Source organism: Nylanderia fulva, unplaced genomic scaffold (genome assembly GCF_048542155.1).
Source record: "Nylanderia fulva isolate GAGA-0341 unplaced genomic scaffold, ASM4854215v1 Scaffold8, whole genome shotgun sequence".
Classification (NCBI taxonomy): Eukaryota; Metazoa; Arthropoda; class Insecta; order Hymenoptera; family Formicidae; genus Nylanderia; species Nylanderia fulva.
In genome coordinates this window covers 1,418,003-1,445,964 of record NW_028190916.1, presented here as the reverse complement: position 1 = coordinate 1,445,964, position 27,962 = coordinate 1,418,003, and the positions used below count along the sequence as shown (strand labels likewise).

General features: G+C 40.6%; 2 protein-coding genes across 2 annotated transcripts; one reads left to right on the top strand and one right to left on the bottom strand.

Moving 5' to 3' along the window:
- Positions 1–5,691: 5,691 nt before the first annotated feature.
- m (zona pellucida domain-containing protein miniature) lies at positions 5,692–14,961 on the top strand. The gene is made up of 7 exons (XM_029311850.2): positions 5,692–5,766; positions 11,166–11,410; positions 11,716–11,909; positions 13,017–13,139; positions 13,233–13,447; positions 13,561–13,947; positions 14,037–14,961. The coding sequence occupies exons 1-7, from the start codon at positions 5,725–5,727 to the stop codon at positions 14,637–14,639; spliced, it is 1,809 nt and encodes a 602-aa protein (XP_029167683.1). The 5' UTR covers positions 5,692–5,724; the 3' UTR covers positions 14,640–14,961.
- Positions 14,962–18,393: 3,432 nt separating this feature from the next.
- dy (transmembrane protein dusky) lies at positions 18,394–24,208 on the bottom strand. Its single transcript, XM_085489174.1, has 2 exons — positions 24,143–24,208; positions 18,394–20,903 (listed from the first exon to the last, which is right to left on the bottom strand). Exons 1-2 carry the CDS (start codon positions 24,185–24,187, stop codon positions 19,191–19,193), a joined length of 1,758 nt encoding a protein of 585 aa, XP_085345300.1. The 5' UTR covers positions 24,188–24,208; the 3' UTR covers positions 18,394–19,190.
- Between the last annotated feature and the right edge of the window lie 3,754 nt (positions 24,209–27,962).

The window sequence follows — 27,962 nt, the reverse complement described above, 5'->3', positions numbered from 1 at the left end:
AACTTGCTCTCAAAAGGAATTTGTTGCAAAGATTAAAATAAGATATTTTGTCAAATATTTTATTAGATCTATCACATGAGAGGAAGATTAAAATTATCTACTTGTATGTGTATTTGTTATATTCTATCGTATTTATATCACTAAATATGAATATAAAATTTGTATTTATTAACTTAAAAAATTATATATAAACAAAAAAATTTGAAAGATTTTGAAAAATTTTTTGACATGCATTTAATTTCGCTTTTTAAAAAGTTAGCTTTTTGACATCAAAGCTTTATTTTCTGCAATCAGAGTAATCTTTAAGTTTGTAATGAAACAATTAATAATTAAAAAGTGTATCTTTACGAGAAACTCTTTTTAACATACATATATTATATACCATAACTATACACGAAGAAAAACAATATATATATATATATATTATGTAAAAATGACTCTTTTTACAATATTAACTCCAAATTTAGAGCAAACGTAATAAAGTGTTTCGAAAGTTGGAATGTCTTTGACCTAAAAAAAAAAATGCACCAAATATAATTACTTTTATTTTGATATGAAAAGGAGTTATTGTTTGTCCAACTGTGTAATTCGCCTTATTTGATGCGCGTACGACCAACGTCGTGGCTCGTCGGTCGAGGAAAGGAAAGGAAAGGCGGCGAGACAACGTTGTCACATTAAAGCGTCCTGAAACGGTGCCGAGGGGAGAATTATTAGCGTGGGATCTATCGCACACACCGCCGCGGTTCGAGAACGCGCGCGAGCGGGAAACACCGTTACGAGACGCGTATAATCCAGCCGGTCCGGTCGAAACATTCCAGGAATATATTGTGCGCGCGAGTATCGTCCGCCTGCGGCCATCCGTCTTTATTGGCAAGCGGAATCGGCAGGTGCGACACAATGCCCCATCGGATCGATCACTCTTCGGCTTCTCGCGTGGCAGCGCCTTCGAAAAGCTGCGAGGAAATCGCGATACATCTCTCACGAAAAACGATTTCCCTTTCGTATAGGAATACCTATATATCGTGTGTGCGCATAGAGATCCGTTTGAATTACAAATTGGTTTATTACAGTCGCTTTACCTATTACACACCTTGGTTACTCGGATAATTAAGCGTGAGCAAGAGCGCGCACGTACATTAGCATCCGTGGATAAACGCGAGAAAATGATAGCGAGGCGATGAAATCCGTGTACTCGTGCGTCATATGCGCTTGGAGTCGGTTATGCACAGCTAATTAATGCTTTGAGAGCCGGCGTACTCGAAGCGGGCGAATCAAAAACACGCGAAGCATTCACGGTATACTTGTGTATCACGAAACAGCTCCTTGCTCCGATTAACCCTTCCATCATATCGGGGGACCACCCGTTTCGGCTCTGCTCTCTTCCTATTAACGTGTCGGTCGCGTAACTTTTCCTGGAATATCGCGAACGCTTGTCCCTTTTTCTTTCCTTTTTTTGTACTCGTTAATAATAAGGAGAGCATGTCCGATGTAACTGTAAAATGTTGTATTAAGCGAGAATGGCGTAATGCAAATTGTGTGATTATTGTGTGGTATATATGACAACCCAAACGGAAATAACGAAAAATCGAGAATGCAAAATGCGGATGTATAAGTTCTATATCGCTATAATAAAGTCACGGATATCTATGAAAATTATACTCGAGCGACGTCGCAAAAACTTTTGCAGGATACGACTCGTAATCGGATAGATCAGGATTGTCCCCCAATTGATAACAAACTGTTCTAATAAAATATTTTAACATTAGAATAAAATTTTCAAGAGCTTATACGAACGATAAAATTCAATGCCGTTAATGATTGCCATTTAATATACGTGAATTACGCTATCGCAAGTTACATACAACTAATAGCGCAGAACGGAAGGAGAATTTCTCAAGCGTGATACGCGTTCATCTCTCGAGTTCGGATCAGCATCACGTGTACTGGAATATCTCGTCGATTATAAAGATTTCTTGGCAAAAATTTATATACTTTTCAAAATAAACCCTTTCTTAAAATTTAAATTCTCATTTTTCGAAACAAAGTTACAACAATTTAAAATTTGCTGATTTTTTGAGGAGTGCATTCTAATTTTTTTTTATCATTTTAACATCAATCTTTTAGCATTGCTCCGTTTCGCATACTTAAACGTATATATTTTTTTCTTAATTACTGTTAGAATCTCCTTACATATGTGAAACTCTTCTTATAGACGTTTCAACGATTTCTTAATTTGGTGTGTGCTAATTGTTAATACAAAATAAAATTACTCCTCGTACATTTTGTATATCCGGTTTCACGGTGCGTGCCGTTCCGGTAAGACAATCGCGTACAAAATTATAGCACTTCGCCGAAGGCGCGAATCATTAAACAATCAGCGCTAATTGTTCGATATATCCGTCATTATAAATCAAGATTAAAGTAGGCGTAGACATTAACCCTTGCTAACGTCGGTCAACCACATGTAATCACACGTTGGAACGGACAATGGCAACGGACGACCGCAAACGGTGCGTCACGCATGAATATTCGCGAGCGCTTAAACCGGCGCTTAAACATTATCCGGGATCCACTTAAGTGCGAGCAACATGCTAGTTAACCAGATTTTAATTGAAGTCGTAATACGTGCCCCCGGTCGGATTTAACGACCGGCTGTTCCCTGCGCCTTCTTTCTTCGCCTCCCACGACCAGCACAGCGCCGGGATTACAATTGACATCGTGACAGTGTGCAGTTCGTTCCGAATTATGAGACTTGGAGACTCGGCGAACGTCCTCCTGCAAAGCGTCAACGGGATTTCTCTTGGGATAGGTTCAGGTGGAATTTTTCTTAAACACCGCTACAATCTCTTTCTATACGTATGGATAACTAGGTACAGCGCTTATATAAAATATCATTATCCGAAGAATGTGCTTCATTATAGCTTCATTCCATTTCTTTGATTTTGTTTAAAAAAATCTCAAAGAGTGAATATCCGCATATGGGATGTGACGCTTTCGTAATAAAAATAACACCGGTGATTTTTCTCTAGCGAGATTCCGGATGCACAAAATTGTATCTCTTTGAAACGCGAAAACATTTTAATCGCAAAATTTCATTCGGAAGAGTTATACATATAGATCCGCTAATCTATACGACTGTCAGGAACATAGTACAGTTTGTTACTCGAATACTCACACAGAGAGAAAGCAACGGATTCGCCCAATAATCTATTTATTTATCGCAGTATGGAACGATAACTGTCAACATGGAGTCCATCAGAAGCATCGGCGTGGCGATGCGTTTATAATCCGGTAAAAACGACCCGGCGAAGAGTTAATGGGCCGCGAACAGCCTTGAAATCGGTATTGAGTTTGTTCCTCATCTTGTTGCGACGATCGGAGACTCGAGATAAATCTTTAATACGATTAAAATATTCCTCTATTAGCATATAACATCTTGAAGAGTAGCTAACGGATTATAAAAACGATGTAGTAGAATATAATAATAACAACAATGTATATATATAAAGATATGTATAGAGAGAAAAAAGAGCGAGATATAATCATATAAGATATATTATTGTACTTTGTTTTATAGTGAATTAATACTTATATCATACAACATTATATTAACGAGTTTTATGAATATTTAACAGACTGTCTTATCATGTTCGTCTTCTCTTCCCGTTGGAATAAGAGATAAATCACACCACAAACGAGCGCTATGCTTTATTATTATTAATCGGCCGGTCTCTATGATAATCCTTGGCCTTTGTTCTATTTCGGTCGAACGATACGGATCGCTTACCGCCACATTGTTGCAAATGAAAATACTGGTTAAACTAGTCATAAGTTTTCGCGCGCGCGTGCGGATTAATAGAGCCGCGAGGAAGCTAAGAAAGTCGGCATAACTGGCAACATCACTCTTACAGATTCATTAGCGACTTCTCGCTCGTTCACGAAGATGATGAGTAATGACTAACAAGTAGGCCGGAAAATAAAGGCATGACCTTTTACCTGCTTTTTTCTATATTCTAGATCTCATGAGAAGAAGAAAAAAAGAAACGATATCCTGCAAAACAACTCAATTCTCTTGGAAAGAACAAGGAAAGTATCTTAAAATCTTTCTATAATCTGACACAACATTCCAGTTACGGATGCTAATGAAGAGAAGCTAATATCGCGAGAGGCTCAGTATACTTTATAATGAATTAAGATTGTCTGTGCAGCAAATTAATTAACGGCTGTGTGTATAAAGGTGCGAATAGCGTGTAAAACAAGGAATCGGTATGTTACTGTCACTCTGCGCAAAGTGACGTTTATCTTCCATTCATAACCACGGGGTTATCTTTACGTTTACGCGGCGCGATACTCTCGATAGCAAAATGCATTCACGATTCTCGCGTCGTCGCATACCGCATGTCACCCGCGGGTCAATTACATACAATGTACGACGCGTCTTTATGTTGACGCACCGTTATAATGGTTGGTATCCCCCTCGGTGACAACATTATTTCGATAATCGTGAAAGCCGTAAAATCCGCAATAAGAAGATTTAATCACAAACGATTTACCTATCTCATTAAATGTTTTCAAGTTGGTCGACGTACCGCGACGAGTTTTTATTCCCCTTTCTATCCCTTTAAATAATAAATAAAAAATAACGAAATAATAAAATAATAAAGAAATGGTCTTGATTTTTCGTAGGAAAGAAATAAATTGAAACCTTGCCTGCGTGAATGTCTGAACTGCAAACGTATGCGTGAGAAACGGCAGAAATTATACCGGCGTTAACTCATAACTGGCATAATAACGTTGCCACACGGTTGTTACAACCGCGTTTGAGATTACAAGTTGTAAACGTTAATGAGAACAAACGCGTATATGATAATGAAGTTATCGCTTTGGTTTTTTACTTTCACGCGATATCGTCGTATCCCGTCCGTGACGATAATTACCGCATCGGTGTAATTCCACGCACAAATGGATGCACAAGAATCGCGTTACACGACGTTAAATGCTATTTGCCGCATCCGTCATCTCCGGATTGAATACGCGGACATTTTATTCGCATACGGGATTAAGTTATCTTTACGAACGTGCACCGTTATGACTATCAATATTTCTTCGTTTTTACGTCGCGGTTCACACGATACCGCGTCGTTGCAGTAATCTTATAAATTAATTCAAAGCGATAAAAGAGCGATCACACACCCGTAGAAGGCGTCGCGCGTGATAAGGAAAGTTTTCTCCTTTGGAGAAAGAGAGGAGGAAAAAAAGGAGTCTCAACAATAGAGAAAGTATTTAAATTTAATCGAGAAAAATATATTTTTTTATCGTGTCAAACTGCACTCGATAAACAGACACATACTCGAAATTAGGTACACGTATATACATCGCTCCAATTTTTCCTCGTTTTCTCACAATTCCGATTTCACGAACGCGCGCGTCCTACCTCGAAACTCCTCGTAACCACGATTTCTCCGCGGGCGGATCAATTTTGCGCCCGAGACCTCCTTGGGATCCGAAGCGCGACCTGCGCGAACGGCGCCCGGTTAATTTGCTCGCTAGACCATGGTGGTCGGATAAATTAAAATAGATCCGGCTTCGGGTATGTTAGCGTAGAGCCGACTGAAAATCTTCGTACGTCGGACCCTAATGCAGGATTTGTGCGTCTATGTGTTTCTTTCTTCTTTTTTTGCAGGGCAGGACGGTGTTACGTCGTGAGAGGCTGGGATCTCCAGGATGCCAGGGGTGTGGAAGTTGCTACGTACGCTGATCTATATGGTGAGTCAAGCGAATGCGAGCCGCAATTTGCAAAATTGGATATCGATGCGAATTGGATATCGTCGTTAAGCGACTCTTGCTAAACCAGTTCGTATCAACACACGATGAGAAACGATATTTCAATGGATTTTGAATTAGTGCCAAACTGACGACAACACATTCTCCCCGTCTCCAGAATCCTTCCGCACCCCTCCTAGAAATTACAAGATAATTTATCGCCTAACGTTGTTCCTAAATTCTCGGAGATTAATTCTCGAAGATTAATTCTCGCATCGGAGATTAATGTAACGTTTAACACACTTTGAGTAAGACGTCTGTCTGCGATATTCCAATTCCGCGTAATTCTCATTGTTCAGGTCGGAGGTAATGCTAAATAATTACTGCGACGTTCCGTCTCTGTGAGATATCGCCTTGTTCGTCCTCAATTAGAAAGGTTCATCAGCGCGGAGCTATCGACGTCGAGAATCCGAGGCATCAGATTCGCCGTCTTAATAACGAGCGAGCGAGCGAACGAGAGTTTGCGTTAAGGAGAGACAGGAGCACGGGAAGAACAGTCGTGTATTGACTAGCGGCGGCGAGTTATAGAAGAACTCACACGAGAAAGAAAGAGGGAGAGATTCGTGACTTGCGTTTTACGTCTCGCGCGCGCGTCTTCTAGCGGTTTTCTTTTGTCGGTCAATTAGGCCCTAGAGCACGTAGGATGGTTCGACCCCACTCGCGCACACTGATTCCGATAATGGGCCCGTAATTCCGAGTGTGTTTGGCCAATGGCGTGATCTACGCACTCTGCCGCGAAGATCCTATAATTAATGAATAACGGTCCCCGCAGCGATACACATACCGGTCCTTCGTCACGTAATAGTCACATTTGCGATAACTGTCTTTTTTTTCCGCGGGAAATAAAAGGGGGACAAACCCGCGCGTTAGGGGTTCCCGCGACATAATTCGCGGGAATTCGCCGGTCTTCTCTCTGTTTAGGATGACAATGCGATGACGTGGCGGGAGCCGCCGCGACAGCTTGCAGGCGGATATTCGTGCCTACTCTAGGTACCGTTATCACGTCTCGAGGTCCCCTTTCCCGTCGACCCTCCATTCGGTTCCCCTCTCTCATTCCTTCTTCTCACGGGTTATTCAGAACCGCGCGCGCGAAACTACACGTCGAGACGGTACCGTGCGATGAGAAAGAGAGGAAGAGGAGAGAAAAGGAAAGAGGAATTTATCTCGCGGCCTTGCTCGCGAAATACAGACGCGCGTTTTGCCCATTCGACGATTATTATTGTACATCTCTCGGAGCGCTATAATTTCTTCCAATGTAGACCGGGACAGGCGAGACTAATATTACTAGGGATACTATCGCAGTTTGCAATTCAGAAAATAGTGGTGAAATCGAGGGTGTAATCCGCCGTGAGTTTGGGAACATACACATTTTGTCCTAAACCGAGACCTCTGCTACTACCGCAAATCCTCGCTCGGAGGATAATCCGATAGTTTGACGTCAAATTCCATCAATGGTTACGTAATTGCGAGATAGGAGTTCCCGAAGGTTTAAGGAAGGTCAGTAGTAAAATCGGTCGTAAGGTCTCTCTCTCTCTCTCTCTCTCTCTCTCTATATATATATATATATATATATATATATACTCTCGTGTGTGTCTCGACCCCGATCCTCTTCGTCTCTCACGATCGGCGCACGCGGGCCGCCGGCGAGGTGGCTATTTCCGCTGTCACGAACACAATCGACTACCCGCAGACGGACATTAGTATTCGAACGCGAATATACCCTATGCCGCGATGGGAAATTCGCCTACCGATGCTTCACGTCTCGAATAACTTGGAATACCGATGTACGCGCGAGAGAGGTCGTAACCAAGAGTCCCGACAAGTTGTAAAACCGCGACGACCTCGACGTATGCGAATATTACTTGTCATTTTTGCCGCGAGAAGAAGAATATTCCAGCCGATAAATCGTTCGCTCTTTTTTTCTTTCTTTAAACAATGAACGAATTTAATTGATGATACGAGAGAGAGAGAGAGAGAGAGAGTATTCTGTCGAGCTCTGTCCCGATGGGAAAGGGTAATAGCTTCGAGTCAACGATCGCACGTATATCGATATACGATGTTGCGCGACGCGCACGCAAAAAGGGGTACGCGCGTCGGGCGTCCGCCAGGTGCGTAATCATTTCTAATGAAACGCTGTCATTTAACAGTGCGATTGTAGGAGCATAGAGAGAAACATGTTTTCACTTGCGCGAAAAACGGCGACCGTTAATGCAGCGGTAAAGACGCTTCTCCCGTTACGGCGCGAGCGTGGAATACATAGGGAACACCTTGCTCGCTTCGACGACGATGCCACGCTCGCTCACTCTCATCGCGTCTACTATTTTCCGCGATGGCGAACTAATACATTACCGTATGTATAGCTGTCCCTTCATTTTGAGAAACGTGTCGCCAGACAGACACGCCTGATATGTTTCACGGACTGATCACTATATGCACGTTCGTAGTACAGTGTGCAATGATTTACGATCTCCTGAGCAACGTTTGAGAATGGGCGATGTGTTTGTTTGAATTTCTTCTTCTTGTATGATTATATAGTTTAATAAAAAATATTTTAAGAAAAAAGATAAATGACTCTACAGATTTTTTATGCTTGCGATATGATTTTGCCTTTAGAAATGTTTGTCGTGTTATAATTTTGAGAAATTTGAAATTAAAGTTGTAACTTGCACTATTTTTATAGAATGTGATCTGCAATAAGAGTTTTTCAAATTTTCTTTGAAATTGATTATATATTGTTAGAATTTTTTCAAAGAATTCTTTTAATTGTTTATTTAAAAAAAATTGCGTTATGAAAATTCATAAAAACTTTTGTGTCGAAAGTGTTAAATTACTATTACAGCACAGAAAAGGAATGGTAAATGAATTATTTTGTAATTTTTTACTTTATGACTGTATTTGTCTTATTATATATATTTGTCAATTTTATATGATTCAGTAATTTAAGAGAGCAAATTTAAATATATAAATTTTGGCAAATATTGGATAATCTTTTTTATTTAGATGTTCAATCAACATGTTAATTTTATTAGTTATTCAATGTATATCTTTTGAGGTATACAAGTTAATTGAAAATAATTAATATCGCTTGCTTGAATTTAAAGCTAATGTTATAAACATAATAAACGTAATTAAACGTGTTTATTCACATAATGCACAAAGAGAGAGGATAAAGTATTTCGATCCAATCATAATATAAACGGGAGCAAAAAGTATACTAAAAGCTATAATCTAGATTGCATTTAATAGACCAGATGTATCGAAGTGTTTAAAGTTTCATGATAATGGTAATGCTATAAATAAATCTCGATAAAGTACATATAGTACAAAACCTAAAATGTATACATGCATCCTGCTACTGGTAATAATTCCTAGCAACGAGATTGCAAACGCGTGCGGTTAATGGATTTATAAATCTTGCGTCCATTTTCACGTCCAACGTTTTACTGCACTATTTTTATTATAAATTTTAAAAAGGAGTAAACACATTATGCATAAAAGAGGAAGTAACATCCATTTACTCCGGCAATATATAACATCTTTTTTTTATTATTTTTTATTTCTATCTTTTATTGTATTATACATATGCAATTCGACTTTAGAATTGAGCAGTTTCTCGTCGCGCAAATAAACTTTCCCATAGCGTGCCGGTACGTATATTGCAATCAGGATATTATCAATCAATGTAATATTATTACAAGAAAAAAAATAATAAATATCGTCAATAACAGTATCATATTATTAAGATAATAAATATGACGAGATAATAAATTTAATTATCCGCCGCGCCCTGGCTCGATTTATGAGATAGTACGTTACTGCCGTGAGAACCAGTCAGGCGGGGTGTGCAAAACAACATCATCGCCATTAATACTTTTGTAGTCTCGCTAAACAGTGCCGCAGACATGCAAGAGAGAGAGAGAGAGAGAGAGAGAGAGAGAAGGAAAAGGATATAATAATGCTCGCAATATACCTACATTCGAAGCAGAAAGGATGCACAGTGATGCAAGATAAAAGCTATACACACATATACAGGGTGTCCCAGATCTACTGAATCATCCGTTAATGGCAGATTCTTGGATCATTCGAGAACGACTTTCCCTAACAAAAATGTTGAGGGAGACCATCATTTGTTGAATGTTCCCAATTTTTGCCATCATGTATCTTTGTAACTAAGTCTGAAATTAAAATTCTATTAAAGTATAAACTCTACTCTTGAAATTAACTAAAGAATGTGGTTTTATTTTATTTCTACAAGGCTTACTTTGCGAAAAACCTCTTACTTTCAATCGCTTATAACTCGAAAATGATTGGTACCTCGACATTTTTACTGAGAAAAAATCGTCTTTAAGATCGTGATACCAGATATCTGTCATTAACAGATAATCCAGATCTGCGACACCCTGTATACGTATATGCATGTATGTACGTGTTGTTGATTAATTCGTGATAGACACGCTGCGATGCGTACTCTTGTCGTGCGACTCGCGCCGCGATTTTGCCTCGGCATATCGGAGGCGAAGCGAGGGAGCGAGATTGTCAGTTTCCGATTGAGCGTGAGAGGTATTTACGGTTAAATCGTACGGATTATCTTGGGTCTAATGGACGGGCGGAGCGAAAACACACTGGTACTTAAGTTTTCATTACGGCTCCATCCTCGCGCGGTAGACCTTTCTAAGCGCGCCGTGTGCAAAAAAGAGGGACTCGATCCGCGAGTACGGTAATGAACTTGATTTATGGCTAATGATTTCCGACGTGGACATATTAGGAGGGGGAAGAGAGTGGGGAAATGGATGTTTCAATTGAATCGAACTATACGCTTTTCTTACCGTCGTCGAGTAATTCCGTACCAACGATAGATATCCTCTGTAATGACAATATTTATTGTACAGTTCTACTCTGTATTTCTTTTAATCGCAAATATTTAATCACCTACGAATCACAGAGAAACCTCGAAAACGTTTATGATGATTGAAAATACATTTATGCAAATTTATGCGCATTATTATCTGCAACGATCGTGACTTACGCTAACGTCTCGGTCGAACGTTTTTGCCGGATATAGCAATCTCGGCGTATGTTTCGACCCGATGACCCTTCTGTGCACCGGAGAGCAATTTTCTTGCGCCGCGAGGAGGGTATATAGGATCGACAATTTTTACCGTTGATATTCTTTCCGTTTTACGTACGTAACTTCGAAGCCGCGAGCTTCACGGAGTCGTACGTGCGTGTCGGACAATAAGCGAAGGAATGGCAGAGAATAAAGACTGCGAGAGAAAGAGAAGAGAGAGAGAGAGAGAGAGAGAGTTCAAAGGACAAATGCATAATATTCTTCGAATTCGCAGGTGGTTGGCCTGAGGAGCGTCAGTAGCAATAGCGACATTTGGCCGCTGGAGAGACCGGAAGGGATGCCGGCCATCCAGTCCTTGGAGGTGATGTGCGGAAAAGATCATATGGACGTGCACCTCTCGTTCTCGCAGCCCTTCGAGGGTATCGTTTCGTCCAAGGGTCAGCACGCGGATCCGCGATGCATCTACGTTCCACCGTCCACCGGTCAGACTTTCTTCACCTTCCGGATAGCTTATGCGAGGTAAGTTCCCGATTCCGCGCGGATAGAGCGCGATTAGTCAAGGAATATAATATACTCTCTATCCCTGAGAACATCTCATTTCAACTTTCCCATTTTCGCACGCATTTATTTATTTGCAACACTATGCGAGATGGTAATAATAATAATAATAATATGACGCCAGATTGTTTCGCTCTCTCTCTCTCTCTCTTTCATCATCTCTCTATTCTTGCGTCGTATTAAATTTCAATGAGCCACAATGAGCTTATATTTATCAGACATTGCAGAGAATCTCTATGTCTTTGTGTACTTATTTCGTTCCCCAGATGCGGTACCAAACCGGATATGCATGGACAGTTTTATGAGAATACCGTGGTGGTCCAATACGATAAGGACCTCCTCGAGGTTTGGGACGAGGCTAAACGATTGCGGTGCGAATGGTTCAACGATTACGAAAAGACCGCGTCGAAACCGCCGATGGTTATCGCGGACCTCGACGTCATACAGCTGGACTTTAGAGGTATGGACACCTTTATAGATTATACAGATGTTATTACTTAATGGAGATGAATCATCGGCATACATTTCACGAGCTCTTACAAGTTATCTTATAGAGAGACTTATTGCGCGACATCCGCATGTACGAGAAGTATCTTGCGATTGCCATCTGTTGCTGTAAACAATCTTAAACAACGGAGAGAATCGCGCACTCTCTCTCTCTCTCTCTCTCTGTAAAGTTCCCTCGATGAGTCTTTCTAATATCACGGTTAAATTCATCCCGTAATGTTTCGCGATACACGCAGTTCTACTTGCATTAAAGCAGCAGGTACGGCTAGTCTGCCTTTCAGCGTTAAAGATAGATAGACAGTCGGTGCATTTAATACAAGCGAATGAGATCACGAGACACACGTTGCAACTCGTGCACCCGTTCGTGGCTGACCGCATGTGAAAACCGCAGAGTCACACATATCGGTTAATTTAAGTTTACCTTACATACATAAATCGCAGTCAGTATAAAGCGAGCACATCACGTGCGGTAATATATACATACATGATATTTATGTGCAAGACATTAATATATACGCACACGCAATTTACACGTCGAGTGTTAAACAATAATAAAATGTTTTATATGTGTGATTAAAATATCGAATCTATTATTATACGCCGCAGAAAAATTGCAATTTAAAATAATCGTCATATTAAATTCATCATATTTTATATTCATTAATTTTAACATTGGATTCAGTAAGCTCAAACATTTTTCAATTTTTTAATATTCATCATATATTTATTTTAAACCATTTTAACTTTGTCTCGAATTAAGCATATATATAAAACATTTAAATCAATAATATTGAAAAAAGTGTTTAGTGGTCTTCAATGATTTAATTCCCAATTTTGCCTTTTGAATAGATTGATAAAGATTCAATATTTAATCACACAATTATAATCTTATTAATTTTAATTTTTACAACTTTTGTTTACAAATTAAAAGTTTTAACATATGCATTTGCTTATCATATAAATAATATAAATTATTCCATCTTTAAATCAAATAACATTTGATGTTTGCTAATCTCATAAATTTGAATGACGAGTAATATTTTTTCTTATCATTTTGCAGGCGATAACGTGGACTGCTGGATGGAAATTCAGCACGGAAAGGGTCCGTGGGCGCCGCCCGTATCTGGAATTGTGCCTCTTGGCTCTACTCTCACTCTGGTCATCGCCATAAACGATTATCGAGGTAACGAGCTCTACAAGAGAATAGACTCCATAGCTCGCTCAGGTTTCGCGCGGACGTACGCTAACGTAATTCTCTGTTATTAACCGGGCGCAGGTGAGTTCGACATGCGGGTCAAGTCGTGCGTGGCTTCGGACGGCGGTGGTCATACGATACAGCTAAGCGACGAGTTCGGCTGCGTGCTGAGGCCGAAGATGATCAGCCGGTTCTTGAAGGCGCGCGGCTCGGACGACCGCGCGACCGTCATCACTTACGCCTTCTTCCATGCGTTCAAGTTCCCGGACGCGTTAAGTGTTCACATTAAATGCAAAGTATGTGTACATGTGTCGTGAGAACACAAGAATGTTACATTTTTTTTTTTTTTTTTTTTTTTATAACAATAAGGTATTATTTCTTACAAATTGGAAAATATTTTGACGTAAAGGTGGAGATATGCCGACACGGTTGCCTGGATCATTGTCAACTAAGTGGCTCCGTAGCTCATTACATTCAGGAGAGGAAGGACCAGATACGACCGCAGTATATAGACAGTACGGCGACTTCTATTGCCTCGAATGATGATAATAGCAGCGCGGACAAGGACAACGAGGACAACGGAGACGGGGAACAGGGTGACAGTTCTCTGTACGAAGACGTTATACAGAACGGCGACGAGGTGACGTCGATCGGCGGGCATTTCCTGGACGTTGAAAAGTCGATTCCGAAAGCGCAGGCCCAGACGGGCAATCGATTATCACCGATCGTGACTGTCGAAACACAGCACGATAGCGAGATCCATCTAGACGAGATCGATTTGTCGAAGCCACTTATGGTACTTAAATCTTTTAGACAGGAGACCACGTTGCATCTTCTCTTGAAAAAAAAAGACGCAAAAACAGCTCACCGTTTATCCTTTTTCAGGAACCATCGCCGCTGGTGACCAGATACGATCAGAGCGAGCAAGATCAATTCCCGCATGGACCGCGGAATCTCGAGGAGGATTCCGGCGACGCGATGCCGGCGACGCCGCTGACAGCGAGTGCCGTTCGTCGAAAACGCTCGGTGACAGTGACAGACCGGAAGGCGCGCAGCGCTGACGTCGGCGTCAGCGGTATCTACGAGGTCATCTCCGAGGCGGATCTCGCCTTCAGTCCTGATACGCACGCCGAGGCGGTGACGGTTTTCCAAGGTAGAATACGCGAGGAGGTTGTCTACGGGATCTGCTTGCCGATGCCGGGTTTCAGCGCGCTCTTCATCGTCGTCGCGCTCTCGGCGGTCGTTTCCGCCCTCGTTGCCGGCGCGATGTTGCACCGGCTGCAGGCGCAGCGAGAGGTCACCGCTGGCAACAGGGAGAGCAATCAGACCGACGTCCACACCAGCAATAACAACGGCTGGCTGTCTTATGGTCTGCTACGCGTACGTTGTACGACGCGATCCGCCGCTTCTCATAATTCCGAGGAGCTGAAGCAGACGAATGCGATGGCTTCGCAGGTCGCTGCGGATCCGTCGGTCGAGCGAGGCTGACCATCGGCTTTAAAGGTGCGTCCAAGGACAGACAATGTGCAATAATAATGTACGCTGTACAAAGTATGGTAGATGCGTAACAAGTATCGTAATTGCGTGCTCGACTCATACTCAATCGAGAGAATAATCGGGTGCAATATGGAAGAAGGGAGATAATTATCGACACTAATTGTCCGATTGTCTTCCTATGCGAATCGCGCGACGATAGACTACCGAGCTCTCGCGAATCGTAGTCCTCGAGGACCCCGTTTCTAGTAGAATACGTATGTAGCCTGATCTTAGCGAATCTATTTGTTTTAACATTAGCCTTCATGGATATCGTCTTGATTTTTTCTTTTCTTTTCATTTTTATATAACTTTGAATTTTTCAGTAATCAATTAATTCAATAATTAAACACTAATAAGTATTTGTTATTTTATCTGAACATTAATTAATTTCGCGTTATATGCATCTTGTCTTATTTTTTTATACAAGTTTCTTTATATATAAACCTTATTAACCGAATTATTTCAGAAGAATATATCGTTGAAGAATAAAAAATACTCTGCTCTCTGACTCTGATAAATATACTACAGATTATAATATATACATTAAGAAATTATATATAAAAACAAACTAAGTAGAAATAAAAACAAAAATCTTAAAAAATTGCATTAAACCTACAGAAAATTATAGGGGAGATTTGTTATCTATATAAATGGGTTGCATTTTCATGGAGATTTTTTGGTGCCTTGATAAATAATAAAAAATCGTGAGTATATATTGTGTGCATGAATGTGTATATGTATGTTTGTGTGTTTTTATGTGTGAAGACAATAATTTAGGAAAATTGGAAATAATCATAATTATTGAAAGTAACCATAATTATTATATTAGTAATGCATTTTTAATAAGAATAAAACATTTTGTCATACAAAAATGATATCGCAGGTATACGATTGTTCTGGCGCGTCAAAATGTCTTCCGGAAATGCGGATGTATTATTCGTGATTCTGTTGTCAAGTCGACGAATACAATGGGTCGCGAAGCATCGCTTACGGTTTAAAAAAGTTGTTGTTTTAGACATTATTAACACAAGTATATATATTTATATATTATGTTTATGAATTGTAGGATATTGAGTCGTCCGGTGCTACGACATTTTATTTACCTAGAAATAGAGATCGCGTTAAAACGATTTGCTCTAAGGAGGCTAAAAGTAATATTTATCTCGGATGTGGCAAATGTGTATAAAATATGCGTTAACAGTTTTTGGGAAGTCTACGTGGCAAAGGAAGAAAATAAATATTTAATTTTCCAACACTTCCTTCATCTTCTAAAGCTTCGACGACTTTCCGGGCTTGTGCGCAAAGATCTGACGGGAGAGTTTTACGATTTGCTATTTTTTATTTTCCTCAAATCACATGTATAGATAGAATGTCGCAAATCGTAGCACATTATATAAACTGTCGTTGTGAACACACGATTCGTTACGACCGAGTTCTTTATACCTGAGTATACGTAAGTAAATGTATTGCTAATATTCATATTAAAATGTCTCATGCAAAGACAACCTTTTAAAAAATATTTACGGTGTGGACGTATATTTTTTGTACGGTCTATTTTTGTCTCTTATGCGAGAGCAGGCCAGGATCCAAGTGGATTTTAATAACGGACGAATTATTTAAAGTTATATGTACTTTATTCACGTTCAGATTAACTTGCAAGCTGCCAAGTATATTTAAGAGTAGATTCTAAGTTATTCATGCATGTATACATGTGTAAAAACTTTCCATACGCTTAAATTAAAGCGCGGCAACATCAACATTAAGGAACTATTAGGTTTGAACGCTGGCATTACTTGACAGTGAATGGCAAACCGTTCGGGCAAAAGTAAAAGGCGACAATATGATTATTTAGTTAAAAAGATTATGTTTTTATTTAATATATATAAATAAATATTAATGGCAATAAATAAATATTTACAAAACCTTGAATATACACGATTGAATTCCAATTGTCATTTATTTCGTATACAAAAATACATCAACTGTTTTCACTGATTAATAAAATAACAAAATAGTTGTATATGAGATTAAAAAAAGAAAAATTAGATAGCCAAAAAACGGAAATACACAACTTTTGACACACCTGACATATTAATATATGCAGATCTATCTTATGCACTAAACAGATCACGCTGTAAATATATAAACTAATGACTGCATAAATATACTGCGTATATAACTTATCGAATTAATAACTTTCTTCATTTAATATAAAAAAACTGTTAATCTCGGCTCAAATTATTATGTTACAATAAAAATAAAATATCGACGGCAATCGGAGCCTATGCGGATGACATGCACAAAATTAATAAATTAAAATGAGATCTCAAATCAAACTCATTTATTAAATTCTAAACGTTTCGACCCACTTCGGGTCTTCTTCAGTAGCTGCAAAATACAAAGAAACAGAAATAGAAGATAATCGGTACAATCAGAAAATTATAAAACTCGTATACATACAATCCGCAAATAAATTAAATATCATTCTCCTCCCTATTTAAACCGTCCGGCCGTCGGAGTGTCTCCCTAACGGTGACCATCGTCAGGAAGGAAGCAGAGCCGTGACTCCCTTACCAACACTAATCAACATGGTATAAATTAAACGTAGAACAATTCACAAGAATTAAAAATTAAAAACCGGGAAGAACACTCACCCCGACAGCAAAAACAGAGAGAAGACGATGCTACACGTGACACATCACTCTAACGACTGTGCGGTATTCTACCTCGACACAGTCGATACATATATACGTAAAAAACAAATATAAAAGTAAAATATGAAAATAAAAATAAAAATAAAAACAACTAAACTAATCGGCACTCATGTCAAAAGACTAACAAAAAAACCCGGCTATGTAAAATCACAAAGCTAGATTTTGGTAAATTTTTCTATTAGCAGATCAAGATTCTCATTTAATTTATCAGTGTCACTATGTAAATTTAAACTATTCTTCTGACGTTTTATGTGGATCATTTCGGATATCAAACGTTTACCTAAAAAAGGCTCCTCGTCTAAGACTTTTACATCCTCCCAATTAAATTCATGGTTCAATAATCTATGTTCCGATATGACTGATAATTGTGACGAATGTAATGAATTTCTTCATTTAATCGTTTTTACATTATTAATGCGAGTTTTCTTAGTACTGCATCGATATAATGATGAATAAGCAGTGCTCCACTGATCATAATAATAATAAATCTGAAAAAAATAAATGAGAATTATAAATTCGACAACTTTATCAACTATATTTTCTTGAGCGCTGCTTGATATTCATACGGCACAACAAAGTGAAACACTTTATCTTATAACTGAAATTTATTATTTATCGATTTATGTAATATTAATGCAACATTTTGGCACAACTTGTCATTTTAAGACGAGCAACTTAGAACAAACTATTAGAGTAACGCTTAAATAATTATGTACTTTTATATATTTGAAAATTTCCCATTGATGCGGCGTATTGTATACGTACGCGTTTATTGTTAATTACTTAATTTATTGATTGCAAAGGAGTGATATATAATACTTGTATATCTTATAACTTTATTTCATTTGTCTCATATAAATGAAAGTTTATTAAATTCTGTCTGTAAAAATATTTTTAAGAAAATAATTTAGATAGATAATAAATATAAATAATTATATGATATATTATTAACATTAACATTATTAACATTACTTAAATATCGTTGTAGGCTATTTTTGCGAAATTTCAGCCTTACTGTCACCCACATTATTGAGCAACGATTTGTTAAATGATAGAGTCCCAAATACCGAGAAACGAAAGAAGAGACTAAATACAAATACATACATAGGTAATAAACGCAGAAATAGATTTGATTATCTTTGACTAAATTTTCGGCGTATATCGCCTATGTTATGCCTATATAGGCCTGAGCTTAAGTTTCATTATGACGAAGCATGACTCCACGTGGAGGCCGCGAAATACCGAGTGACACGAAGTACTGCCTAGTTATCGTAAGACAATATTGCTGTTGGTATCCGAGAAAATAACTTCACGCAGGGTCGTGCTTGCGACATTCGATAGCCTCTACGAAACCTGAAGATTCGTGATTTCGAAGACCAGTTCATGCAAAGTTTTCCTTGCAGAAGATGCTCCGCTGCAATCTGCTTTATTAAAAGAAATTCTGCATACGCGTGTACATATAGAAGAATACTGTCGGTTAATGGCCAAAAGTATTAAAAAAAAATAAATAAATAAATAAAAAAGCACGAACGTGATTCTTCTACCCGTTTACCGCTAATTTATTAGTCTGGCGCGACGTGGCGACCGAGACCAATTTCCTTTTTCCTCCGCGCGACCGCATTCGTTCTACGGACGTACTGACCTCCAACGACGTTTCAACGATATCGCGTAAACCGGTTCTTCCGAGAAGAGGGCCGTCCAATTTGACGGCCGCTCTTCCGGCGCGGATATCGAGATCGCGCTGGAGTGGATTCAGGGTGGACACGAGGCAATTTTCGCGAGTATATCTCTATGAGTAGAAGCACGTTCTCGAAGATTTCTTCGTTACGCCGTCGTTATACGCGGCGACGTTGGATTTTTTGGCTCTCGCCGAGAAGGGCCTGAGACGCATGAAGAGATAGGCCGAGAGCACGCACGAAGAAAGTAGAATGGCGAGTAATACGACGAGAGTAATCGCGAATCCGGGAGTAGTCATGCAGATCATGCTCGAGCTGGCTGCGTTCTCGTGAACACGTTGCGGGAATACCATCGTCTGTCCGCCGTTCACCAACTGTTCGCCGCTGTTGTTGCCCTCATCGATGGAGAAGGTCAAGTCGCCGGTCGAGACTACCCGGATGATTCGATTCACACCGACGGCCTTCTGCGGATTGTGCGAGATCTCTCGAGACTTTCTTCTTCTCTCGTCCCGAGGTTGCCCGGCAGCCGCCTGTAAATAGGCTTCCAACGGTAGCGGGATCGGAGGTGGTAAACCGTATCCGACATCGGGATGTCCGTTTGTCGCCACGTGATGATGCGGATGATTCTCCAGAAGACCCTGACTGTCCAGGAAGGGCAACGATTCCGAGCACTGTTCCGGACACTGGTACCGACAGATTTGTATGGTGCATTGAAAGTGCACCTCCATGGAATCCGGGAATTTGAACGCCTGGAAATGGGCGTACGACAGCACCGACGCCGAGGCGCCGAAGTTCTTGATCTTGGTAAATCGGGACATCAGTTTAGGTCGCGTTATGCAGCCGCGTTGATCCACCAGTTGTATCGGCGCGCGTTTACCGTCGTGCGCCATGCAGTTTCTCACGAGCATGTCAAACTTAGAGTCGTCGTCCTTGATCGCGAGCACCATCGTCATCGTCTGACCGATCTTGACGAGTCCCGAGACCTCGGAGGCCCACGGTCCCTTCCCGACCTGTATCTGCATCCAACATCCCACGTTGTCGCCGGCAAAGTCTGCGCGTACCACATCCAGCATGTCGACGGGGAACGGACGGAATGTGACCGACTTTTCGTATAGATCGTGCCAGGTGCAGCGCAGCTTGCGCGCCTGATCCCAGACCTCCTGCACCTGTGGATCGTACTGCACCACTATGATGTTCTCGAAGTACGTCCCGGAACCAGACTCGGCACCGTAGCCGTATAGTCCGTTCTCCGTGTTACCAGCTGTGCCGCACGCGTGTATGCTGATTTCGAAATTGACAGACGTACGACCCAGTCCCGCTGGCAGGTGGACGCAATTTACGTTGCTATAGTGGCCCTTGCTGAAGACGATCCCGTAGAACGGCTTGTCGAAGCCCAGATAAACCTTCATCAGATTCTTCTCGCACTTCACGTCCAGCGACACGATCTTCGGCATATCGGGCGTCGCCACCGGCCAGGGTTCGACGCCGACAGCAGTGGTGAGACCACCACCGGTCGTATAAATCTTATCCATTGCTTCCGGTTGCGCTTTAGAAGGTGGCAACGGCGGCGGCGGACCGTGATAAGCGATATTGTGATGCGGACGTGGCAGACTTAACGCGCCTCGTCCAGGTGGTAGCAGAGGGTGGCCCCGAAGAGCTCCTGGCTTGTAATGATTTCCTCCCGCATCCTTCTCCGCTATAGAGTCCAGTGCCAATTGATCGGAATTACTTAACTCGTTGTCCTGGCGATTCAATGCCGAATTTTCGCTCCGATTATCCTCCCCTGGAATCGCCTCCACGACTTCTACTTCTTCGGCTCGAGCCAGCTGTAAGAAAAATACAAACAATCAATATGTGCGACGAATAGATCTTTGCTTCCAACTTTTTTCAAAAAGTACCGCAAATTTTTAAAAACGATCCAATAGGAACGGGTTAATTAAAATATAATCTTGCTATCGCGAACATAAGAACTTATTAGATTCTTATAAAACTAGTCACGTATTTATAACATCGCTTCTTTCCTATCTCCTCGCTTTTTTTCGTCATCATTAATTATGCATTATATTCGACGAACGTTTACGATGGATTCAATGAGGCTACATTACCATATTTGGGATCCCCATTCACTAATCTTATTTTTATAGAATTAATTTCACGCGTATCGATGTATATTTAGACTATGCATACAGGGTTTGTCCGGAAAGTAATGCGTCGCATTTTTTTAAAAAATAATTTATTGATCGCATAGGTAAAACAACTTAAAATTGTTCGAAGTATGACCCTTCTGCGTCAATACATTTTTGCCAACGCGATTTCCATGCGTCATAAGATTTCTGGAACTCCTTGACTGGGATGCTGTTCAGGGAGGCCGTCGAAGTAGCTTGTACGTTGTCAACCGACTCGAGCTGTTGTCCTTTGAGCTCCCTTTTCAGCCGAGGAAATAAAAAAAAGTCCGCCGGGGCCGAAGGAAATTGGGATTATCTGCACAGAGTTGCTTGAGTTCTTCACAAACTTCTACTCGGTGTTGCTTTTGCGCATCGGTCAACACTCTGGGCACAAGTTTTGCGCAAATCTTCCGCATGGCCAAGTCTTCCGATACAATCTCGTGAACAATCGTTTTCGGCAAGTTCAATAATTCCGACATTAAGCGAACATTCATTCGACGGTCTGAATTCAATAATTGGCGCACACGAGTCACATTGTCGTCCGTTCGCGATGTTGACGGGCGTCCTGCGCGGGCCTCGTCGGCGACCTCCTTCCGACCTTCTCTAAACATCTTGTGCCATCTGTTTGACTGCGATTTGGAAAGGCAATCGTCCCCGAAAACTTTCTTGAGCATTTCAAAAGTTTCCAGCGGCGTCTTGTCCAGCTTCACGCAAAACTTTATCGCATAGCGTTGCTCTATCGTTCTCTCCATCACAAGTTCGACGCGACCACTAAGCAGAGGTTCACAGAATAAGCCGTCCTAACCCTCCAAGCGCATGGAAACAATTGAGCGACCTACCGTTGGAAAGCTAAGGGTACCCCCCTTCCTCCCCAACCGGTCCCATCGCTCTGCGATGTATAGTCGCGTCACAAAAAAATGCGACGCATTACTTTCCGGACAAACCTATGTTGTTTTAGACACAAGCTAATTTTTATATACGCATAAATATGTATATCGAATGTATATCGAAAAAAAATATATATCGAAAAGGAGAAGATGAAAAAAAAACGACCATACAACGGTATCCGCTTCTCACGTGCTCAATGGGAGGCCTAAGTGTGTCAAGCTTGACGGAATCGCGACGCGCGCGCGCCGAGAAATGCGGCGCGGGCTCGATTATCGGATCGGACAAATGGAGCGATCGTCGAAAGAGTTATTTCCGGTGGCGAAGGCGACAGCCGAAGGCGATATGGCGCGAGAGGAAAGGGACGACGCGGCGAGGAGGAGAGGAAAAGGCGACAAACTTGTTCGTAGTTAGTTCGATATCGAATGCCACATTCGACGTTTGAGGAAGGGATGTAAGAGAGGTCCGAAGAGAAGGATAAAAGGAGTTCGCGACGGAATAGGAGCAACGAGTCGGTTGCGTATAGAACTTGTACGTTTTATAGTGGCCGATTGCGTCACGCGTGACCTTAGGGCATAACGGACCACCCGTGTCTTTAGCCGCGGGTCAATCGGCCAGTTCCGCGCGGAGCGTGTACACGTTCGGCGGCGGTTCTTCTTCTCTCATCCTCTTCTCTCGTCCGCCCTCCCGTCCATCCACTTATCCCGTCCCATGGATTTTCAATGCACGCGTCCCATAATTCGCGACAGACCGAGGCCTACTGAGTCACTTGCAGCGGATCATCGCGACAGCGAGGATGCCGAAGAAGCCATACAGCTGATGGCGGTCCAAGCATGAATGGTGAATCACGCCATCACGTTATACGTTACGTCAAATGCAGTTCAATAATCTTCACTTCGACTCGTAAAATGTCATTCGATTCTTTATATCTGATCGCGACAATTTGACGATTTTCTTTTCTATTTATTTTTCTAGATCAAAAAGGACATGGCAAATAATGATTTCGCAATTTCTTATTTTATTCTCAAAAAGCACAGTTTCTCAGATATCCGCAATAACTTTTCAAAGCCCATCTAGGAACGAGTAACTAGATTTCGTTAAAACCGTTATCCCACATAATTCACATAGACATATCGGTGGCGGACAGACGAAGAGCATACAGAAGAGACGGAAAGCGCGCGCCATTCACGCGGATGCGGTAACGACGCGCGCGTTTCATTCATATCCCGTTCTACCTCGTCGTTCTCTTATAAGGCTAACGATAATCGTCGACCGAGAGGTTGAGACCGGGAGAAATAAAGAAGACGCGCGCCGATGAGCGCACATGTGTGCATCGAAAATTGTGTCGGGCCACAGGAATGCAGGAATGAAAAGGGTACACCGACCGCGCGCGTGCAAAGAAACCGGTCGTTCCGCGCGCGAGATTTTTGTGCAGCACCTTGTAAGAGAGCGGAGCCGATGAAACGTTACTCGGGTCTCTCCCGCGGTAGACAGCAGCAGCGGATCAGAGCGCCGCACCATTTTGAGACATCGGGACAACCGAGTCAAACCGGGCGAGTTCTGCCCTTAGCTCTGGGTCAGAGCACTGGGTAACGGCATTGCCCGGCCACGTGCTTGTATACCCGTCGCGATATATCTGGGTTATAATGTAGTAATTACCTACGCGCCAAGAGGGAGACAGAGAAAGAGACAGAGAGACCTATCCCTCGTGCCTTTGCGTCCCCAGGTGGTCTCGCTCGAGATGAAACAGAGCCAATGGCAATATGTGCCTGCACGAATCTCGTTCATCGTTTTTCTTTCGTCTCCCGAGATTGCATTTGATCGACGACGATGTTACGCACAATGATCGAGCGCCTTTACGATGATCGATCGGATGCAAGACCTGTGTTAACTCTCTCTTCTCACATGACGCGCTCTTGAAATGCGCTTAACGCGATTGTACATGGATGCAATATGGGATTGATCTATTTTTCGGACGGAGAAAGATTCGTGAGAAAAAATGTGTTTATGCTTACCCCCTTCAATAGGAGACAGGCTAGGATGCAAATGCGTAACTGCATACCGCGTTGGCGTCCACGGTGAAACACTGTCGTATCACTGAAAACAGTATTGACTACGTATTGTTGAATATATTATATTAACATATAATTATATTATATAGTGTAGAAAATATAATTCATGTGTGATAGGTAAATAAAGTTTTATTCAAAATTAAGTATAAAATTCTTTTCTCAAAAAAATTTATATTGTAAAGATTATAAAATTTTAAAATACAATGTAGCGATAGTGAAATAATTAAATTAATTGTAATTTTTCTGCACAACAGATTAAATATTTGATTATGAAAATTAATAACAAATTACTTTTAAAATTCTAATAATATGAGAATTCTAACAATATATTTAATTTTTAACATAATAAAGCTATTTTAGCATATACCGTAATTAGTACACGATGAGGGTGAATTAAAATATGTTTTTACAAATTTATCGTGGCTGCATTGTAAATTATTTTAGAAAAGTCAAAATTATATTGAGTCTAAAAAACTACAAAGAATGATTATCTAAAAAAAACTACGAATGATTACTCTTTCTTCTTGGAATTCATTTTTGACCTATCACGCGTCAAATAAATTGACGAAAAAAAAGCATTGCGTATTTTTGAGATAATCTACATAAAATATAAGCAAGTAAACAGCAGTTTAAAATTGTATGTTAACCGCAGAATAATTTACCTGTAATTCTGATTGTACAGCCAATGTAGTCCTCTAAACCGAGACACCGTGTCTCACAGCGAATCGCAATAAACGATTCTGAGCGATTTCCTTTTCGTCGGAATAACCTTCGATTACTCAACGCAACCGCGGTCTGTAATTAGAAGTTTTAACTAACGTTAAGATGGTAGGAAGTTGAAAGGGAGAAAGCATCAATTTTGTCATATTATATCAATTATTTTCTATTAATATCTCGAAATACAAGATATTTTACAGTCAACAAACATAATTAACAAGATGTTGAAATAAAAAATATCCCGATAATTTAATTGATACACAAGGGTCAATACATTGGCTAGTGGATTTTATTGCCCAAAGTGCTTGTGATTGAAGTGCGAGCTTTACAACAAAAAGAGCCGTCAAGATTACTGTTAACCACTGCTCACATTTCCGCTAGCCGAACGATGCGTCTGTAAGACAGCCTGTTGTCGCGTTTCGCTTGTATTTGATCGCCAATTATCGGGCGAGGTGGTCACTTGCGCACCACTAGGCCGTCTGTCCACCCCGAATGTCCGGGTTTTTGCTCCGTTATCTCGTCGAAATCGCAGTCCCTGTCTATCGACGCGAATCAAATTTGTAGGATTCGCAGAAATGCGCATAGAAACTTATTCATTTGGGAATGGGATAACGCGCTGCTGTTTTCACGCGAGCTGCTAAATAAATTGGCCAACACAGATATTTAATGGCTTGCACCTTTCAACTCGAAACGACATGAAATAACGGACTACCGGGATATAATTTTGTCGCACGTATCTTCAGCAGTAGGAGTGGAAAGAGACGCGACTAGAGTATGTCATCTAACTTGTCGCTACATACCGCTATTCTGCATACACATGCGGGACGGAAGTCAGATTCTTGATGTAAAACTTTCTTTCTTCAACCGAAGTATTTAATTACGGAAGAAGAGGAAGTGTGCAAACGGAAAAAAAAGAAATGATCAATAAACATGATGAAAACGTGGTTTTATTTCAGTGTAATAAAACGCTGGTCGAGACTTTTATTGTAGAGAGTAAATTGGATAGACACGAATAGACAAGGAAATCGGTCGTAAACGGCGAGTGAGTAAATTTATGTCGCGAGTATAGATACTAATCCGTCTAATTGTCGCTCTTGTCGGATTTTAACGCCCGAGGAATACACTGAGAGAATATCTCTTCGCATTCCTCTTCGCAGCATAGTGCACCTGAGATGTTCACCCGCGTATGCGATAATATGTACATGATACAAACTTTAATTCCATCCTATCTATTTTTTTTCTTAATTTTTGGCGTATCTCGGTCGAGTCTCGAATTAAAAATCTGTCTGCAAAAAAGTGGATCAAATTGTTTGTGTATGTGTAATTGGAGAACGGCGCGACGACTGCTTCCGCGCGCGCGCTCGAAAGAGAAAAGCCGGAGAGACGATACGCGGGATGCCTGCGTGCGTTAATGTGTGCATTCCCGATGTCCGAGTGGCATGTTTGGCGCTCTATGAATGTAGGCAAGTAGGCTCCTGCGCGTCGCTGATCAACGTTCGACCGCGCGTACGTGGAACCGAAGAGTCAAAAGGACCAACCGGTTAACCGGGCGCGGCCGGACAGCCGGACGGATGGCTGTTCGTCCAATTTGCGAATACTCCACTGGTTAACTTTTGTACATTCACGATAGATCTATCGTAGCACATTTAAAACTTGACCTACAAACGACAACAACTTGGGTCATTCATTCGTGTCCAATAGCTTTAGCCTCGTCCTGATATCTTTTAAGCGTGTAACTCGTTTCTAACGAATGCTTAACATTATTTTTATTTCTTATTTTAAACGACACATTTTCGAAAATTTATTGTAATTTATTCATTCGTATAAAATATTTTACGATACGCGCGCAAAGCTTGTAACTAAGCTGTTATATGATAGTCACATTTCCGCATTTCTCTTCATAAAAAATTTTATTTGAAAGAAATTGTATGTTTTTGATAATTACTTTTATTTAATTAATTCTCATATAAGAACTTGTATCTCTCTACAATTATTAAAAAACAGGATATTGAAGACAATTATTTGGATATTTTTTTAAATGTTGTAATTATTTTCTAGAAATATCATTTTGCTTAAAACAATTTATAATGAATCTTTTTATACGGGCAATTATATTAACAGAAATTTATTAGATATGAATGATTTAAATGCCGAATGAAAGTGTTGTAAAACATTCTACACAGTCACATTGAATTAATGACTAATTGATTTTCTTTGAAAATTCCTTGAATAAAGATGTAAATATTACTGCATTCAATCGAATTATCTAATTAAACATATTTAGCATATTAATCAATTAACAAAGAATCAACGATATTGAAAATTTAAATTGTTGTAAGGTATTTTGAACGTATATAATTTACGAGAATTTTCGCAAAGTTGTACAATATATTAGCTGTTATATTCTGCTCTTGCAATTTGTGTCACGATAAACCGCGACACCTGTCCTTCCTCTTACAGGTTGTCCATGTACTTGAATAAAAATCACCACGGTCTCGACTGTTTACACGTCTCCCGTTCCGCGTTAAGCATGTATCGGGTATGCCGAAGATGTGGCGTGGTGCCAAATACATATAACGGTTCCATCAGTGTGGCGATTCCGAAGTCGGGCGTTCGCATAATGAGCGCCTAATAGCGACCTATATAGAAAGAATGTAGTTTCTTCGTGTTTTTTCGTATCCCCATCTTCTCTCGTTATGTCTTTTCTCATATTATTGACGGATATCGTGTTATAAACAATGCGTAACATTCGGAAGTGAAGACGAGTGTACGCGCATCGATTTTACATTATATATTATCCGTTTCCTGCTTTAATAGATTTATGAGCACCTGCCAGCTAATATACCTGTTCCACTTTTCTTCTTTTCTTTTTCTCAAGATTTTATCTCACTCGGTTACAAACTCGCTTGAATCTCGTTGACGCTCCGCGTCAATTTCTCCGCAATAACGACCACACATTCGCGACGTAACTTAATCAATCGTTGAAAATGACCGGTATTCTCGTCGATAAATTGAAATCGAACGAATCGCGGACGGTATACTCAAG

Coding starts and splice junctions, on each gene's coding strand:
- m (XM_029311850.2), top strand. CDS start 5,725: ATGCCAGGGGTGTGGAAGTTGCTACGTACGCTGATCTATATG. Junction 5,767..11,165: donor TACGTACGCTGATCTATATG/GTGAGTCAAGCG, acceptor TCGAATTCGCAG/GTGGTTGGCCTGAGGAGCGT. Junction 13,448..13,560: donor GTGTTCACATTAAATGCAAA/GTATGTGTACAT, acceptor TTTGACGTAAAG/GTGGAGATATGCCGACACGG.
- dy (XM_085489174.1), bottom strand. CDS start 24,187: ATGCAGTTACGCATTTGCATCCTAGCCTGTCTCCTATTGAAGGGG. Junction 20,904..24,142: donor CCTGTCTCCTATTGAAGGGG/GTAAGCATAAAC, acceptor TTTTTCTTACAG/CTGGCTCGAGCCGAAGAAGT.